This window comes from Rutidosis leptorrhynchoides, chromosome 2, assembly GCF_046630445.1.
Source record: "Rutidosis leptorrhynchoides isolate AG116_Rl617_1_P2 chromosome 2, CSIRO_AGI_Rlap_v1, whole genome shotgun sequence".
Classification (NCBI taxonomy): Eukaryota; Viridiplantae; Streptophyta; class Magnoliopsida; order Asterales; family Asteraceae; genus Rutidosis; species Rutidosis leptorrhynchoides.
In genome coordinates this window covers 370,840,832-370,861,574 of record NC_092334.1, presented here as the reverse complement: position 1 = coordinate 370,861,574, position 20,743 = coordinate 370,840,832, and the positions used below count along the sequence as shown (strand labels likewise).

Here is a 20,743-nt window from a genome sequence, read left to right as displayed (position 1 = left end):
TTGAATTTTCTGATCCAGATGGTACGAGATGGAAAGCCACATTTGGACCTCTGAAGATTACAAAATAGAATTACATTGTAAAATTCACAATTAACACTAATGGGGAGATTGTTAGGACCCAAAAGTTAGATAGTGTTAATGTGAAATGTGCTTATTAGAAGGTTCCATGAGCTATGTCCGTTTTATGACATTTGGAGTTTTTAGGGGCTGAAAAGATCAAAATCAACATCGACGAGCGATAAACAACCAATTTTGAACAAGCCAGCCCCTTTTTATTTTCATGTTTGTAGTTTAGATTTCTTCTTTTGTAATGGCATGTGTGCCAGTAAACTTAGTGCTATAAGCACCTTTGTAATCATGGTAACTTTGGGCATTATCAATGCTTCATTGTTAAGCTTTTTTGAATAAACTAGTACTCTTCCGGTTATATTGCATGTATTTATTGTTGTTCTAAGTTTTTTTAGGACTTCGACATACTCGTCCGTATACAAATCAATGTACACTTTGTTTATACTCCAAATTTAATAAGCTCACTAGCAACATACTATTGTGCACCGAAAATCAGATAGATCGGCCACCGAAATAAAAAAAAATCACAAAAGGTGATAGTCTTGCAAAATTTTAATGAAATTCGATTTCCGACATTGGATTGCTACAAAATTCATTTTGTTAGAGTTTGGTCAGCAAAATTTCATTAATCGTTTTTCTCTTTAACAGTAAAGCAATTAGTATAAATCAGCAGCGTTTTTCATCTTTTCCAGTTCCTGTTTGACGAATTCCAAAAGTCTGTCCTATCAAGTGATTATTAAAGCGGACCACTCAAGTTTGCAAACTTTTTTGACCATAACATCGTACAAATGTGGGTAAGACGCTTGGACTTTATGATAGCAAGACAATAGTACAACCTCACGTACATAAGGTTACAACATTTGATTAGAACAATGTTCCATAGCTAAAACAATAGTATATTGTAGTGCATTCTGTTACGATACCGGTCTAAAGTCCTAGTAAGACAAATGGAAAGGAACTAAATGAATAGATTGTACAACAAACTATGATGAATAAGCAATATTGTTAAACTTTGAGCCAGATGAATACTATTACTATTCAATGTATATAAAGCAAGAGAAATAAATCAAGGGTCTTGTATACTTTTTGATTTTAATGAATTTTTTAAACTTTCCCATGTGGCAACACCTTCAGGATGAATATGAACAAAGTATTTCACAAACCTCACATCTGAACATGCAAGAATCGTGCTCAACGATAGCTTCGGCTTTGCAGCACCCCTCTCAAGTAGCCATAAATACATCGAAAATCTTAGATTAATCCTCTGAATATCATAACATAAGTACGACGGAAACACAACAACAGCTTCTAATGGATAACCTAATCGATTAACCAAACAATCAATCTTTTTTTCAAGTAAATCTTTTGTTTGGTTTAACACAGAAGGAGCTCGTTTAATCATGCTTGAAACTACATTGTAATCAAGTCCCGCTTGCACTAAACAATCAAATCTTTCTTGTAACTGGTCACCTCTACCTCGAAACTTTCTTAAGGCTTTTGATAACTCATCAGAGTTTTCAATATAACCTAGTCGTAATAAAAAGTTTCTTCTCTCCACAATTGTATTAGAATCTTGATTCTCAATTGATTTAGTGTCTGTTTTGGTAGCTAAATTTATCAACTGTAAAGGATCTTTCTTTATAGCTCGACATAATGCATCTTTTTTGATTTTCAAACTGTTCATGACAGTTATTGGCGCTTTTAACGAATTAGATCCAAGAACTTCCATATGGGTAGCAACAATGCTTGCAATTACTTCCGTCTCCATTCCTATTTCAGCCAAAAAACACACTGCTGTCCAAAGATTCTTTGCGCACTTCGATGATAAAATTTGGGGGCTTTTTAAAAAAAGGTCGTAAATTTGGTTCATTTTAAACCCTAGTTTAAGTAACTGGCCAACCAGAACATAAACCCGTTTCCCTGAACCTTCAAACAAAAGCGCAGGGTTATCCGTAAATAAAATTTTCATCTGTTCATCATTGTAACCCACTTGCAACAAAAAACTCATCGTGTCTAACATTCTATCCCAATTCAAAGTGGTCTTATCAGACACGTAACTACCAATCCATTCTTTGCCGAACCCAATTCCTTTTAGCTTATCAAGAACAACAAGAAACTTATTATCAATATTCCCAATCAATAGTGAAGGACAACATGTTATGAGACTAATAATAGTTGATTTACTCAATCCTAAATTCTCATAAGCTTTAAGTTTCATAGATAATACTCCATTGTCGTACCTGAATATCTCCTTTGCTTCCTTATATATCTGCCCGATCTTCGTTCTTGGGATCCCGTAACCACAAAGAACGTGAAAATTATCAAGCAAGAGATCATCATCACCCAAAAATATCAACGATTTTGGAAGTAGCGATGGGTACTCAAAGGGGTTCAAACCTAAACTCTCCAAAAATGGTTCAAACTCATTTATCGGATTGTACCGAAAGTACTTTGACAAAGCTCGTGACACATCTTGCTCGTCATCAACCACAGACAACAAATTTTGAACAAACTGAGGAGAGTTCTTACTTATGTACTCCGCATCAGTAAAATGGAAGCCTCTCGTAAAATGCAGATAATCGAAAAGTGCAGTTTGTGCTTCGGTTCTCACAACACGCGAGATCCTATAACCGTTACCGTTAACACAAGCTACCGATTGATGTGAATAAACAACTCCTGCATTTCCTTGAATGCTAGTTTCATATACGCAAAAGTTTCGCCTCTTAACTGATAAAAAAGATAACCCATTTCCGGTACAGGCATTTTTACAAACAGTTGGTGTGCAAAAAACGTAATGCAGTTCAGAAATCATGTTACAGATACAAATTAAACTTTTACTGATCCCACGAATCAGCATAGCAAGTAATCCTGCAAAACAACAGAAGGGTATTCAGTAATTTACAGATAAATTTAAGCATACTTTATATATGGTTTTGAGTTCAAACGAACAAAAAATTGTCGTATTAATGAAGCACGAAAATAAAGCTAATTGATAATACAATTGAACGTACAAGACATTTTTGTTCTGTATCTTCAGTTTGAATACAGAAAGCATTGTCCATTTGATTGGGTCATCTCCTGGAGTGTTCTCGTAAAACCCTAATTTTGAGGATTTTAATTTTGGGGCATGGTAATTAGTTAATTAGATTAGATTTTTAAGGAGTAAACGTTAAACACCCTTTGTATCATGGAAAATTTTAATTCGGTCCCTTAAGAATGCATATTTTGCATTGCATCCCCCAATTGTTTTTTTTTTAAAAGCAAATAATCTTTATTAATAATAACCGAATGTACAATGGACCCTATAAATATTAAATATGCAACTATACAAAATAAACGAGCATAAGACACGAGAATAATTATATAAGGGAAAATGATTTTTAGGCCTACACGTTTAACCTACAAAATCCCCCTACCAAATAGTAGGTTGCCATGTGTATTTCCTTATAATTATTCTTTATTTAATATTCATATTTTAATTATATGCCTAAACTATCCTTGAATTAATTACTCCGTATATCATTTAATTAATTTTACATCCGACCTAATCTTCATTCATACCGGTGATCATTTATGAAAGTCAAAAGGTGTAGGGCATATGCAAACTACAGACCTTGAAAAGTACGTATTATCAACAGTGAAAAGTACATATTATATATTTTCCTTTTTCAAAAAAAAAAAAAAAAAGATATATATATATATATATATATAAAGAAGTTGTACGTATTATATATTTATGTTGATATAATAGTGTTGGCTAGTACACCACAAGTTCTCTAGTTGGCTAATTGAGCTACTTTTCAACTATATTATTATTATAGACAATACAAAACATGCAATTAAAGGGAAAAAATTTTAGTAAAAACAATAGCTACAATGAAATTACGAAATACCAATCAATAAACGAATATGGATTCTTGTTGGCCTTTATTTTACCTAGGAAAACAACGGATAGAATTAAAAAAAAAACATAAAAAAAAGAATCCATCGACATTTCAAGAGTGAATGTATAATCAATGATTGAGATCAAAGTCGTAGCCTCGCTTGTGTGTATTGTCATTGACAGAACTTATACCATTTGCTTCGTGTACCTACAACATAGTCAATGGATGCGCAAGTCATAAAGTATATCAGCCATATAAAAATAAAAGATAACAAAACAAATGAACATGGTCTTACATTTGTCTTTCTCTTCTTTTTTGTAATATGTTCTATTTTTGATTCCTTCCTCTTTGTTGGTGGGCGCCCTTTACTACGTACTGTGCGGACGGCAGTAAGGGTTTCTTCGGCTCCGAAACAATATCATTATCTTTTGATATAGTATTTGTGTTAGTATTAACACCCCAACTCGAATCATCGGACAACTTTTCTTTTGCCGAAGCTATACATCTTAGTAGATAATCATATTTTTCTTGCGAATTAGCAATATGTGCAACTTCATAAAAAGAAGAACACAATTGTTCAAATTGTTTAGCCTGCCCTCCACTCTTCAAATCTTCGTAACAATTGATCACATGGTAGTGTCGATGTTTTAAATCTTTTCTCCATCTAGACAAAATATAGCATGAAGGAATTTCTTTAACATCCTTCTCAATCAAGATCTTCATCATATGCCTACAAACAATTCCCCGAAACTCAAACGAATGACAAGAACATTGAATATCACATCCAACTTCATCAAAACTCACGGTGTATACAACTTTTCTTTTCAATTCTCCACGTTTTCCTCGAAGAATATCCGTAACATTAAACGTAGATATTGTACCTTGTGTTTTTAGTAGTGAGTGATTGCAAAACAGCATACACTGTAGCTCAATTTGAACTAACTTAAACATCGCGTTAGTGTAGGATGCTTGAAATTGTTTTTCAAAGTGGAATCCAGTCATCAATTTATATGACGCATTTAGAGAGTCGAAATCAGCCTTAGTTTCTTTCTCTATCTTGCTTTTTAGTGCATTGTCATATTGTTCAACAAATTGTCGCAAAGATGTTTTAGAATTAACGTAATCGTCAAAGAAAGCATTCATACCTTCACTTCTCTGCGTAGTAGACATCCCCGCCCAAAATATTACCTTGACATACAATGGCACCCAACGCTTTCGATCATCAAACAATGAGCATAACCAATCATTCTTATCAATGGCGTACTCTTTTATCATTTGGGACCATCCATCCTCAAACTCTTGAGACTGTATAGACTCATATACAAGAGATTTTAATGTCTTTTTTATTGCTTTATATTTATTCAACTTGCCCAATTTTTCCGGGACCTTTTTCATAATATGCCAAAGGCAAAGTCGATGAAGAGAATCGGGGAATACACGTGCCACAGCTCCTTGAATTGCTCGACACTGGTCTGTTATTATTGCTTTTGGTGCATGTCCATCCATGCATTCTAACCATGACTTAAATAACCATACATACGTTTCCGTATCCTCGCGTGAAACTAAACCACATCCAAATAACATAGATTGTCCATGGTGATTCACTCCAACAAAAGGAGCAAAAGGCATATTATATTTGTTAGTCAAATATGTGCTGTCAAAAGACACGACATCTCCGAATGACTGGTATGCTGCTCTAGACCTTGCATCGGCCCAAAATACATTTTTCAAACGTCCTTCATCATCCATATCAATCACATAAAAAAAATTTGTACTTCTTTTTTGCATACGAACAAAATAATCACGTAATGCTTCGGCATCCCCCTTCCCAAGTCTTAATTGTCTTGCTTTTGCAATGTAGTTTCTACAATCTCTCTCACCGAATGCCAAGTTTTCATATCCTTCAGCTTCAACTACTAGGGAATGAAAATTTTTTGCTAGCGAAATTCCAGCACTATCATTTAACTCAAGTCTTCTCTTAGAGTACGAATCAATTTTCTTATGAGATCGTTGAAATCGTGATTTTCTGGGGCTTAAAGCATGATTATGCTCCAAAGAAACACATGAGATGGTGCATGTTCCATCATAATCAACTATCACGCTAATTTTTGCTGGACAATCTGTCTTACAAGACTTGCTTTGCTTGCTGGGTTCGGCCTTTGACTCATAGACACCTCCTTTATGACATCCAAGCGCATAGTATGTTTTATGAGGCCTTTTCCTTTTACTTGAAATACGAACTCCAAAACCCATTTGGTAGGCATAATTGTTGTAGAAACTATAAATCTCATCTTCCGATTCAAATTTCATCCCAATAGTGGGAACGACTACATGACATTTTTGTACATCCTCGTTATTTTGAGGACTATGATCCGTGTTATCTTGAACTGTGGATTCCACATGCAAATCTGCCATTACTAAATATGAACAAAAAGATCAAATTAGTATCTAATAATTTTACGAGCTAGATATATGAAGTGAAAAATTAATTAGGCTACACTAGCAATCTATCTAATACAAATATCAAGTGCAATAAAGTAGAGTTTCAATGAACAACATAAACTTTTCGCACAAGTGCTGGGTTTAGAAATTAATAATAATTAATCATCAAACAATTATATAATGCTAAATCAGAGAGCAATACATAAAACTTACAATTAATATATTAATTTAACTTTAAATTAAATATTATCAAGAAAACTTACAATTGAGATGACTGTAACTTTTTTTTTTCGAGCTTTGTTTCACAAGGTTTACATAACTATTCTATAATTCTATAATAATAATTAAAATACAACTTGCTAGTGGACATGAATATGAAAAAAAGTTTTTGGATGATACCTGGAAGCTTTCAAGCAATTATCAATGTCAAAGAAAATTGCAGTCAATGAAATAGGCGTATACCCAAAATATATTATTAGGGTTTTTTTTGCGAGAAACATTAATAAAAAAAAATTCGTCGAAAAAAATATATAAAAATAATTCTAATTAATTGCAAAGAGTAAGAGCATTAATCGTACTCCAGGAGATTGTTTCCTAATTAAGTGGAATGGGTATATTTGACATAACATAAAAGATTATATAATAATCAAAAAGAAAATACAGTTGTCAAAATCCTATTTGGTAGGGGGATTTGGTAGAGGGATTTGGTAGTTCAAAAAATCATTTTCCTTATATAAGTACAAGACGTTTGTGGACGAGTAGATTACGATTAATTGGGAAATGAACGGATGAACTTGCAAGCAAGCTGGATAACGGACACCTCCAGTACCGAGCGGTGATAAAGGAGGAGACAACTAGCCATTTAATTATGAGAGCATAACCCAATAGATGATGAATCGGATTCAATTAGCCAACGCCCAATCTAGTGTTTGTGGAAACGACATATGATGAAGGATTAATGAGCCATTGTTTCCATTCGAGTCTTGATTTTTTTGAACGTTTGGAGATCCATGAGAAACTTTGTGTTTGTATTTCGGAGATTAGTGTTGCGGATGACCAATCCTTCGATGCAAAGACTTTGAGATTTCTATGTTTCCAAATAATATAGCAACAAACCCATTTGGTGGCTTGCCAAATAAGGGCCCCGTGTAAATCGTTAACGAAAGATTGGTTGTTGGAGAGGATGTCATCAAAATTTGCGAGTGAGTTAAGTGGAAAATTCCACCATCGCAACATATATTTCCAAATATCCAAAATGACGGGACAATTGAATAAGATGTGTTCAATAGTTTCAACACTATTGTTGCATAATGGGCAAAGAGTCGAGTCAAGCGCCACCCCACGTTTATCAAGTTCGGCACGGGTCGGGATTCTATTAATCTTGGATCTCCATATAAATATGTTTATTTTTTGTGGGATAAGCTTGTTACGTGGTGTTTCATCTATCGATGAAGATGTAGCAAGTTTGCAATTGTCAAGTAAAGTGGTTAATGTCTTCGATTTGAATATCCCCGAAGGATCGAGTGCCCATTTCCACGAATTTGACCTGTCAGTTATTAAACACGAAGAAATTAAGTTATTAAGTTCGGCTAGATCGTTTAAAGTACGTCCGGTAGGGTCACGAATCCAATTCCATTTTCCGGTGAAGATCAAGTTTTGTGTGGAGATTCTATCAGATACGCGTGCATCTTTGTTGGAGTCAAGCATGAAGAGACGGGGGAAAAGGTCGCGAAATTATTAATAGCTACTTTAAAGTTATCATATAATCGCTATATCGCTATGTAAAATGAATTAATGCGCATTAACGACACTCTGTCGTGATTCAATTAATGATAGAAACTAAACATGTATTTAAAACTGAAGTTTCACTCTTTTTAAGCACAATAACGCTCTTTAAATCATCATTAGAACTCAAGAATCAAGATCTATATCGAGTTTAATGTTGCTCAAAACTTCAGTAGGTTAACTAAAAAAGTCAGCCGACAAAATTATGTGGATAGTCCTTGTAGTTTACTTTTTTTCATGTGTAGTTCTCGAACTTTTAATTTTGCATTAGTAGTCCTTTTAATTGCAATTTTTTTCAATTGTATTCCCTCCGCCAGTTAGTTATCTATTAAATTTCTCTGTGAAGTCATAACACGTGTCGGGTATGTGAGGGCATTTTCATCATTATCTCATCTTTAAAAATATAAATGAAATGACCCGTCCTAATCCATCTGGACGAAGTCATCAACATTTGGTCCCATTGCGAGGTACTGTCCTAAGTATGCCATGAACGACTCCATGTAATATCTTTAAAATGAGCAAATGCACAGCGGAAGATTTCTTTCATACCTGAAAATAAACATGCTTTAAAGTGTCAACCAAAAGGTTGGTGAGTTCATAGGTTTATCGTAATCAATCATTTCCATAATTTTAATAGACCACAAGATTTCATTTTTCATAAATAACCTTACACTCGCAAGTGTATAAAAATCATTCGTATGATGAACACCTGATAACCGACATTAACATAATGCATATAGAATATCCCCCGCATACTCGCAAGTATGCCATAAATATTGGCAATCGCAATCACCATTTAAACCGAAGTACTAAAGCATTCCAAATTCTAGAATGGGGTTTGTTAGGCCCATAGATCTATCTTTAGGATTCACGTCAATTAGGGGCCATTTCCATAATTCTTAGGTTACCATACTTGAAGGGGCGATATTCGGTTTAATAATCCAACCATAGAATGTAGTTTTAAGTACTCTTGTCTATTTCGTCAAACATTTATAAAAACAACGCATGTATTCTCAGTCTCAAAAATATATATTGCAAAAGCATTTAAAAAGGGAGCAAATGAAACTCACGATACGATATTTTGTAATAAAAATATGCATACGACGGAACTGAACAATGCAATGTTGACCTCGGATTCACGAACCTATATCATTTATATATATATTAACACACGTAATTGTAATCGAACAAATTTATATATATAAATTTATTAGTTATATCATTTTTATATTAATAACCTATATGTTTCATATATTCATTTTATATATTTAAAATATTAATTTTGTTATGTTATATGTATTATATATATATATATATATATATATATATATATATATATATATATATATATATATATATATATATATATATATATATATATATCTTTTGTTTGTTAAAATTATAATAATACTAAAATAATATTAGTAATGATAATAATAATAATAATAATAATGATACTAGAGTTAAAAATGATACTTTTAATAAAAATATTAATTTTAATGATAATGAATACTAATAATAATAACTTATAAAAATAATGATTTTACTAATAATAATAATGTTACTAATATTTATTTTAATAATTATAATGATAATAATACTACTACTAATAATAATAATAATAATAATAATAATAATAATAATAATAATAATAATAATAATAATAATAATAATAATAATAATAATAATAATAATAATAATGAGTAATAAGTAAACTACCTCAAAGAAGTAGCCTTAAAAAAAATACCCAAGCCCGGGTTTGAACCCGCGACGTCCCGATAACAAACAAAACCACTCCTCCGTTCCAGTTTTTCTGAAATTATATGAACCTAATATCTATTTAATCCATATTTCCGTTTCCTTCTTCTTCTATATCATCCATTATTTCCATAAACATCTATCATTCTAAGTCATCATCATCATTTTCATTCGTCCTCATCAACCGAAATGAAAGATGGATCACGGCCCAAGAATCCAATCCATATAGTAGTCTAATTAAATCATAAGCGGCCTACAACATATACACGGCCCAATCATGCAACAGAAACAGTTTAAAAGTCCAGCCCAACAATGATTTATTTGGCCTAACAATGATTCGGCCCAAATAACTAATACAAGCCCCATTACAATACCTAAGTCCACTAGGCTTCGTAAAAAAATATAGAAAAAGGTAACCGCAAGTATAATTGCTCCAATCAGCTTCTTTTCCAAATTCACAAGTGGGTTATTTGCTGTGCATGTCGGCCAAGAAAGTGGAACATGATGTGTAACATTAAAGCTTTGTTTATTTGCAAATGGTTGGGGATTTCGCTGAAAAAAAAAACAGAAATAATAAACATCTCACACTCTACTTTACAGCTCAACATATCATCCTTAATCTATTGTTTCCGTCGACATCCCCATTCACTATAATTAATTATACTTAAAAGGGTCCTAGGCGTGCAATTTAAAGTACCTTTCTTTTCTTTTTCCATCCGACAATCAGCACTACATAAAGGGAAATTGGTGTGAATTTGGTTCGAGAACTGAAACAATCAAACAGCTCGATCAATGTTTTGGTTTTTAAGTTGGTTCTTGGCCCATCAAAAGCCCAAATGATCAAAAGGGCCAAGGGAAAAGGTGAGTTGGCGGTGTAAAAAAGAAAAACAGATAGCGTGCGTACGTGTATTGAGCTAGTCAAGCAAGTGGCCGAATAATTACTGCACTATCTAACTTTAATGATTTATGTTCCCACAAGTCTAAGTAGTGGACAACATAGTTAGTGGGTTGGTTGAAATTATGTAGTCTCCTGTGTTTGTGCTTTTATATATAAGAAGGTTGTAAGTGAGTTTTTAATTTTTAGCAAAACATTTATCAGTATCGGCAAGCCTAGTTCGAAAGGAGAATTTTATCAAGGGTGGTTTTTTGGTAAAAGAAAATAGGTGGTGTTCTTAGTAGTGCAATAAGAGTACAATTTGGATTGGGTTTCGACTAGAAGAGAACCGGAAGATGGTGGTTTTAATGGTGAAAGGTGGCAGATGGTTATTCTTTGAAGTAGGTGGTGGCTCATTGAAAGTGACGGAGGGTTGAGATGGTGACGGTGTGGATGGTGGTCGATCAACCCAAGTAAACAAGCTGGTTTTTGAGTGTCGGTTATGGTATTTTCAACAAGAAAGAAAGAGAGGAGAGAAAAGATAAAGTGTTGGTTTATCTCGGTGGTCACGGAGTGTAAATAGAACCCGTAGCAGCAAATTTAAATTGATGGTAATGGTGATCAAGCTTCAAAGATGGTATTGATTCGGTTTGAAGATCCTACACCGAGACAGTGAACGATTAATGAATTTTATCAAAGAAGGTGGTGGTTCAATGACGATTAATTACAAAAGAAGATAAGTGTGGTGATGGTCTCAAGATGAAGGTAATTGGTGATCGTTGTATTGGTTATGTGATGATACCCGATGTGGGTTTGATTTGTCGAAGAAATCCCAAGGAAGAAAGAAGTAGATGGATGAATTTGTAGTAGTCAATGGTGATCTATATCTCTCTCCCCAATGTATTAAGTATGTATATCCATATATAAAGAGAAAGGTAGTGATGGTTGTTGATAGAAGTATTCGAGCCAGGAAGGAACAAACAAAAATATATAAATCAGAAAGTGAGGTGTAATGGATTCGTACGATATATACAGTACAAGATTTGATTACAGTTTGTTTCGTAACTTGATTGGATCGACAGGAGAATCAAACGGTTATATATATATATATATATATATATATATATATACAAGTTGAATATGCGTGGGAACCATTTTTGATTGTTTGATATTGAAATGTAACAAAATTTTGTTTTGTATCTGCGAATGGAGATCGATATGAATCAGACATAGTACAAATCATGAGCAGAAGATGAAGAATTTTGTAAAAGTTGATTGTGATAGGAAACAGAATACGTAATTATGTATTTATCTATGTATATGACTGTATTTATCTATAACTATATCTGTATATATATTTATATATAACTGTATTTTGTATATGTATTTATATATATCTGTTTAGATTTTGCTAATATTAATAATTATCATTGTATTAATGATAATTATATTATTAACATTGATAATAATAAAAATACTAATATTAATAGCCATAATAATAGAAATAATAATAGTTTTAATATAAAACTGATAATAATAGTAATATCATTGCTTATAACACTAAATATAAAAATTTACATATTTCAAATAAAAATACAAATAATAATTTTTAATAATACTGATATTAATAATAATACTAATTATACTAATTCTAATATTATTAATGATAATAATAATATTAGTAATAACAATATTATAACAATTTATATATATATATATATATATATATATATATATATATATATATATATATATATATATCAAATTATATATATATATATATATATATAATATATAATATATATATATATATATACATATTTTATATAATAATATTAATGATACACTATTAATATTAATATTAACAATAATAATAATGAAAGTAATGAATATAATATTAATATAACATTTATATTCAAACTCGTAATACAATTTATTAATTATATCCTATTTAGTACGGAGTAATTAATATATTGAATCTTTAATTTTTATTGATTACAATATATAATATTATTTATGTATAGAATTCATATATATATATATATATATATATATATATATATATATATATATATATATATATATATATATATATATATATATATATATATATATACATATTTATTTAAAAATAATTGTTCGTGAATCGTCGGAAATAGTCAAAGGTTAACTGAATCCATATAACAGTTCAAAAAAAATTTTAAAACTTAACATTACAGACTTTGCTTATCGTGTCGAAATTATATAAAGATCAAGTTTAAATTTGGTTGGAAATTTCTAGGTCATCACAGTACCTACCCGTTAAAGAAATTTCGTCCCGAAATTTGATTGAGGTCGTCATGGCTAACACAAAAAATGTTTTCATGACGAATATGAGTTGTTAAATAGAGTTTCATCATTATTGATTAATATAGATAAAACGATTCGATTATGTGAAGCGTGCGAGTGAAGCTGTCACAAAAGATAGAGATTTAACTTTTGACGTAGTCACGGTGGATTTCCGGAATTTAAGGAATTTAGAGATAATCTTCGAAATCTATAAAAGATTTGATTTTTCGGTAAATAAGGAAATTAGTATCCTATATAATTAAATGCGGTAATCTGTTTCGATTACAACGTCTGACATTTTACTATAAATTAGCTTCTTCCGTTTCATAATTCTCACTACTCATACACTTTCTTCCTCATTTCATACTTCCAAAAGATTTTGAAAATGTTAAATCTAGTTCTGATTTTTGATATCTTCCTGACTATCGCATCTGTCATTCTTCTTTTCCATTTACCACCAGAGGAATCTATTCACTTCTACTATTACCTTGGGGTTATAGTATTTTTCATTCTCACTTGTCTTTATATTGCTATATGTATTGATATACACGGTTTGTAATTCCTGTGTTGTTGTTGGGCTTTATATGAAATGTCCCATTCTTATTGATTAAAAACGTTCCATATTAATTGATTTCGTTGCGAGGTTTTGACCTCTATATGAGACGTTTTTCAAAGACTGCATTCATTTCAAAACAAACCATAACCTTTATTTCATCAATAAAGGTTTAAAAAGCTTTACGTAGATTATCAAATAATGATAATCTAAAATATCCTGTTTTCACCCGACCATTACATAATGGTTTACAATACAAATATGTTACAACGAAATAAGTTTCTTGAATGCAGTTTTTACACAATATCATACAAGCATAGACTCCAAATCTCGTCCTTATTTAAGTATGCGACAGCGAAAGCTCTTAATAATCACCCGAGAATAAACATGCTTAAAATGTCAACAAAAATGTTGGTGAGTTATAGGTTTAACCTATATATTATCAAATCATAATAATAGACCACAAGATTTCATATTTCAATACACATCCCATACATAGAGATAAAAATCATTCATATGGTGAACACCTGGTAACCGACATTAACAAGATGCATATTTAAGAATATCCCCATCATTCCGGGACACCCTTTGGATATGATATAAATTTCGAAGTACTAAAGCATCCGGTACTTTGGATGGGGTTTGTTAGGCCCAATAGATCTATCTTTAGGATTTGCGTCAATTAGGGTGTCTGTTCCCTAATTCTTAGATTACCAGACTTAATAAAAAGGGGCATATTCGATTTCGATAATTCAACCATAGAATGTAGTTTCACGTACTTGTGTCTATTTTGTAAATCATTTATAAAACCTGCATGTATTCTCATCCCAAAAATATTAAATTTTAAAAGTGGGACTATAACTCACTTTCACAGATTTTTTACTTCGTCGGAAAGTAAGACTTGGCCACTGGTCGATTCACGAACCTATAACAAATATGTACATATATATCAAAGTATGTTCAAAATATATTTACAACACTTTTAATACATTTTGATGTTTTAAGTTTATTAAGTCAGCTGTCCTCGTTAGTAACCTACAACTAGTTGTCCACAGTTAGATGTACAGAAATAAATCGATATATATTATCTTGAATCAATCCACGACCCAGTGTATACATATCTTAGTATTGATCATAACTCAAACTATATATATTTTGGAATCAACCTCAACCCTGTATAGCTAACTCCAACATTCACATATAGAGTGTCTATGGTTGTTCCGAAATATATATAGATGTGTCGACATGATAGGTCGAAACATTGTATACGTGTCTATGGTATCTCAAGATTACATAATATACAATACAAGTTGATTAAGTTATGGTTGGAATAGATTTGTTACCAATTTTCACGTAGCTAAAATGAGTAGTTTTTACCAATTTTGTTTTGTTCGCCATTTCTTCGTTTCTAATCCGTTTTGAGTGATTTAAGTGGCCACGGTTTCGTATTGAACTTGACTTTATGAAACTAAACAGAAAAGGTATAGGTTTATAGTCGGAAATACAAGTTACAAGTCGTTTTTTAAAGAGGTAGTCATTTCCGTCGAAAGAACGACATCTTGATGACTGTTTTAAAAAACATACTTTCACTTTGAGTTTAACCATGATTTTTGGATATGGTTTCATGTTCATAAGAAAAATCATTTTACCAGAAGTATAGCTTTTAAATCAAAGTTTTTCATAGTTTTTGATTATCCAAACCAAAACAGCCCCCGGTTGTAACTACGACGGCGTAAATCCGGTTTTATGGTGTTTATCGTGTTTCCGGGTTTTAAATCATTAAGTTAGAATATCATATAGATATATATCATGTGTATAGTTGATTTTAAAAGTGTAGTTAGAAGGATTAACTTTATTTGCGAACAAGTTTAGAATTAACTAAACTATGTTCTAGTGATTACTAGTTTACCACTTCGAATATGATAGCTTTTTATGTATGAATCGAATGATGTTATGAACATCATTACTACCTTAAGTTCCTTGGATAAACCTACTAGAAAAGAAAAAAATGGATCTAGCTTCAACGGATCCTTGGATGGCTCGAAGTTCTTGAAGCAGAATCATGACACGAAAACAAGTTCAAGTAAGATCATCACTTGAAATAAGATTGTTATAGTTATAGAAATTGAACCAAAGTTTGAATATGATTATTACCTTGTATTAGAATGATAACCTACTGTAATAAACAAAGATTTCTTGAGGTTGGATGATCACCTTACAAGATTGGAAGTGAGCTAGCAAACTTGAAAGTATTCTTGATTTTATGTAACTAGAACTTGTAGAATTTATGAAGAACACTTAGAACTTGAAGTTAGAACTTGAGAGAGATCAATTAGATGAATAAAATTGAAGAATGAAAGTATTTGTAGGTGTTTTTAGTCGTTGGTGTATGGATTAGATATAAAGGATATGTAATTTTGTTTTCATGTAAATAAGTCATGAATGATTACTCGTATTTTTGTAATTTTATGAGATATTTCATGCTAGTTTCCAAATGATGGTTCCCACATGTGTTAGGTGACTCCCATGGGCTGCTAAGAGCTGATCATTGGAGTGTATATACCAATAGTACATACATCTAAAAGCTGTGTATTGTACGAGTACGAATACGGGTGCATACGAGTAGAATTGTTGATGAAACTGAACGAGGATGTAATTGTAAGCATTTTTGTTAAGTATAAGTATTTTGATAAGTATCTTGAAGTCTTTCAAAAGTGTATGAATACATATTAAAACACTACATGTATATACATTTTAACTGAGTCGTTAAGTCATCGTTAGTCATTACATGTAAGTGTTGTTTTGAGACCTTTAGGTTAACGATCTTGTTAAATGTTGTTAACCCAAAGTTTATAATATCAAATGAGATTTTAAATTATTATATTATCATGATATTATGATATATTAATATATCTTAATATGATATATACATTTAAATGTCGTTACAACGATAATCGTTACATATATGTCTCGTTTCGAAATCCTTAAGTTAGTAGTCTTGTTTTTACTTATGTAGTTCATTGTTAATACACTTAATGATATATTTAATTATCATGTTATATATAATATAACAATGTATTAATATGCTTCATATATATTTAGTAAGACGTGGTTATAACGATAATCTTTCGAGTTTCATACGTCAATAGTCTCCTTTTTAAGTATATAACTTATTGTTACTATTTTTAATGAGAAACTCGATGATCATTATATCATGTTAAACATATATATTTATTCATTTATGCAACATCATGTCATATACAACTTATAGCGTTCGTGAATCATTGGTCAAACTGGGTAATCAGAGGTTTACAAAATTTCCGTTTCAATTAACCAAGTCTTAACAAGTTGGAAACATTTAATCATGTAAATATAGTTTTCATTAAATATATAATCATAGAAAGGTTCGGAAAAGTTCGGGTCACTACAGTACCTACCCGTTAAATAAATTTCGTCCCGAAATTTTAAGCGATTGGAGGTGTTGGATCATCTTCTGGAAATAAGTGCGGGTACTTCTTCTTCATCTGATCTTCTAGTTCCTAGGTGAACTCGGGTCCTCTACGAGCATTCCATCGAACCTTAACAATCGGTATCTTGTTTTGTTTAAGTCTCTTAACCTCACGATCCATTATTTCAACGGGTTCTTTAATGAATTGAAGTTTTTCATTGATTTGGATTTCGTCCAATGGAATAGTGAGATCTTCTTTAGCAAAACATTTCTTCAAATTCGAGATGTGGAAAGTGTTATGTACAGCTGCGAGTTGTTGAGGTAACTCAAGTCGGTAAGCTACTGGTCTGACACAATCAATAATCTTGAATGGTCCAATATACCTTGGATTTAATTTCCCTCGTTTACCAAATCGAACAACACCTTTCCAAGGTGCAACCTTAAGCATGACCATCTCTCCAATTTCAAATTCTATATCTTTTCTTTTAATGTCGGCGTAGCTCTTTTGTCGACTTTGGGCGGTTTTCAACCGTTGTTGAATTTGGATGATCTTCTCAGTAGTTTCTTGTATTATTGATGTGTTGCACGTGGTGTACGAAAATACTATTATTTTTAATATGAAATGCGACGAAATATTACACAAGTTTTAATTAATTTACGGATGGAATATACCTAAACGTTGCTACAACACTTATAGGCAGTGTACCTAATCGTAGAGTAGTGCAGTTTTTAGTAAGTCCGGTTCGTTCCCCAGGGAGCTAGTGAAGTTTAACACTATATTTTTAAAACTATATTTTTACAAAAATATAAATAAATATAAGTAGTATTATTATTATTATATAAAGGGGGGTTTTTACCGTTTAGTGACCGGTTTGTCGATTTTAAAACTTAAGTTACAATTAAAACCTAATGCAAAATATTAAATATAAATATATCTTAATTTTAAAGCGTAAAGTAAATGACAATAATTAAAATGACAGAAAATTTAAGTGCGATAAAATATGAATTAAAGGAATTATGCTTATTTAAACTTCCGTAATCATGATGTTTGGCGTGTTGATTTTAATTTAGTCCGATGGGTTAATTGTCCTTTGTCCTGGATTATTTAATATGTCCATCTGGTTTTTGTCCATAATGGTCCATCAGTCATAAATATAAAGTGCGAGTGTCCTCGTCAAATTACCCTTATGTCCGAAGTCAAATATTCTAACTAATTGGGGACTTAAACTATAATTACACCAAGTGTCCTTGTATATAATTCACCCCTGTTTTAATTAGTCAATTAACTATTAATCCATCCCCGTGTCCGGATAAATGAACAATTATTAGTACTTATAAATATCCCGCCCATCGTGTCCGATCGAGTGTATGTGGTTATTTATAGGTACGTCCAATTGTAATTTTTATATTAAATTAACGAACTGTCATTCAATTAACAAATATAAAACCCATTAAAAGCCCATAGTCTAATTTCCACAAGTGTCGGTCTTTTGTCCAAACCCCAATTATGGTCCAAAGTCCAATTACCCAATTTTAGTATTTAGCCTAACATCACGATTACTTCGGTATTAAATAAGCATAATATCGGCTTAGCTACTAAACAATAATGAAAATAATATAAACATAACTTACAGTGGGTATTAATAGCGTAGTATTACACGGGCAGAGCTTCGACTTAAAACCCGTAAAACATTTCTTACAATAACCCAATTATTATTAAACTTAAATTAAAATTAAAATTATAAATATAAATTACATATAGGGAGAAAGAAAGATTGAAAAAGGTGTACTTAAATTCATCGATTACATGGCCTTTTATAGGCAAATGATTAATTTGAATTTTCACTTATGACCCCTGAACTATGCTCAATTAACAACTTTTTATTATTTAATATTATTCTTATTATGAATTATTTAAATATTATATTATATTCTTTTGCATAGTTGACTTGTACTTTCAGCTCCGTTGCGTCGAGCGATGAAAGTTGGTTCATGCCTCGGTTCCGAATTTTCGAACGTCCTTTCGTACAATTTTATATCGTGTACTTTGTGTTTTGTAACTTGTACTCTTGTCGTTTTTAGACGTTCCTCATCAATAATTTGAACCTTTTTAATTGTATCTTGTACTTTTGAGCTTTTTGGACCTTTGTGTCTTCAATTCGTTGTTTTCGCCTTTTGTCTTCGCACTTATTTAATATAAACGGATATCACTTGAAAATGGAACAATTGCAACTAAAATCTTGTCTTTCTTGGGGAATAATGCTATGAAATATATGTTCCTTTTTAGCCTTATCAATATCCCCACACTTGAGCGTTGCTTGTCCTCAAGCAATACAGTCTTGAAATAATGTAATACATCACACGAATCACTTCTTTATTCTTCACACTTTGTACATAAGTGATTTTGATATGGCGGTATAAACAATGATAGTAACAATAGAACCATGGTTAAAGGTGGGTGTGTCATCCACAGTTTCCTCGGGTTCAGGTCAACGACACTTGCAATCAAATAGCCGATTTACTTTCGGTTTCCAAAGCAAAGTGCACATTTGAAAGGCGGTTTACAGTCCCACATGACTATAAAAATTTAGATCCTTAAAGAAATTGGATCTTTATGAAAACATTTGATCTTTTGAAAATTCATTCTAGATTTTACCCTAGATAAGTTTTCTGATTTGATCCACCATCGGTGTTGCAAAATATATTTGTGGATCAATATTTTGGCTAAAAACTTTTAGGTTCGTGTAATCCACTGCTATCCCGGTATCGGAAAGCACACATCCAGTTTACTTGTTCCGTATATTACTTTTTGGTAAACTACCGTCTGGTTGTAAAGGAAAGCGATGAACAAGAAACTGTTAAGGCAATGTCTAATGACATGCAGATGATTATGGTCTTTTAACGTGTCGGATGCTAGTACTATCCTTGGTAGGAGCAATAGTAAAGATCATCCTATGATTTTTCGGTCTGGCACAAGGTCCTGTCTCCGACCATGCTATGCAACCACCGTTCTTACGGTTGACACCCGATTTGATTCAGGTGACCTAATGAATTCCAGGTGAATTCCTAGGATTTTACGTTCAATGGTAATGAACGCATTGAAAATGGGTTTCAGAAAACAAATCGGTTTGTATTTTTGATCAAAATATTTTCTCGTTCAAGCTCGAGTTTAGATATCATCGAATTCCATGAGTTTGAATTCTCAATCTTTAAGGTCAATCTCAAGGATTGAGTAATATCAGACTTAAAAGCTGATTTTTAATCTTTAAGGAGATTATCCTTTCTGGGGATCAGATTCATTAGTCTTATCAAGCTAATTTGCACGGTGCCCCCCCATTGTACGAGATAAATCCTTCTCATGGTTAGGATAAATCTGACCACTTGGCGACCCTGTTTGATGCTGAGGTCCGTGGATTTCCTGCTGATTTTAGAGATGACTTTTCTAGATTTTTCGTCAACCTACAGCTGGTCTGGACGACAACTTCATGACCTAAATCAAGAAGCGCGTGTCTTTTTTGGAAGACTTTACTTCCTTTTAATGATGGAATTGATTCATCGTGTAGATCCATCTTTCTTTAATAAATCGGGTAAAACAGTTAATT

General features: G+C 31.9%; 2 protein-coding genes across 2 annotated transcripts; both read right to left on the bottom strand.

Annotated features, from left to right (window-relative positions):
* Positions 1–981: 981 nt before the first annotated feature.
* Positions 982–3,207, bottom strand: LOC139892055 (transcription termination factor MTEF18, mitochondrial). Its single transcript, XM_071875087.1, has 2 exons — positions 3,081–3,207; positions 982–2,937 (listed from the first exon to the last, which is right to left on the bottom strand). The coding sequence occupies exon 2, from the start codon at positions 2,924–2,926 to the stop codon at positions 1,136–1,138; it is 1,791 nt and encodes a 596-aa protein (XP_071731188.1). The 5' UTR covers positions 2,927–2,937; positions 3,081–3,207; the 3' UTR covers positions 982–1,135.
* Positions 3,208–4,280: 1,073 nt separating this feature from the next.
* Positions 4,281–6,368, bottom strand: LOC139888985 (protein FAR-RED IMPAIRED RESPONSE 1-like). Its single transcript, XM_071871961.1, has one exon. The coding sequence runs from the start codon at positions 6,366–6,368 to the stop codon at positions 4,281–4,283; it is 2,088 nt and encodes a 695-aa protein (XP_071728062.1).
* Positions 6,369–20,743: the final 14,375 nt, after the last annotated feature.

Bases quoted from the DNA above. Each gene is read 5' to 3' on its own strand.
- LOC139892055 (XM_071875087.1), bottom strand. From the start codon at position 2,926: ATGCTGATTCGTGGGATCAGTAAAAGTTTAATTTGTATCTGTAACATG.
- LOC139888985 (XM_071871961.1), bottom strand. From the start codon at position 6,368: ATGGCAGATTTGCATGTGGAATCCACAGTTCAAGATAACACGGATCAT.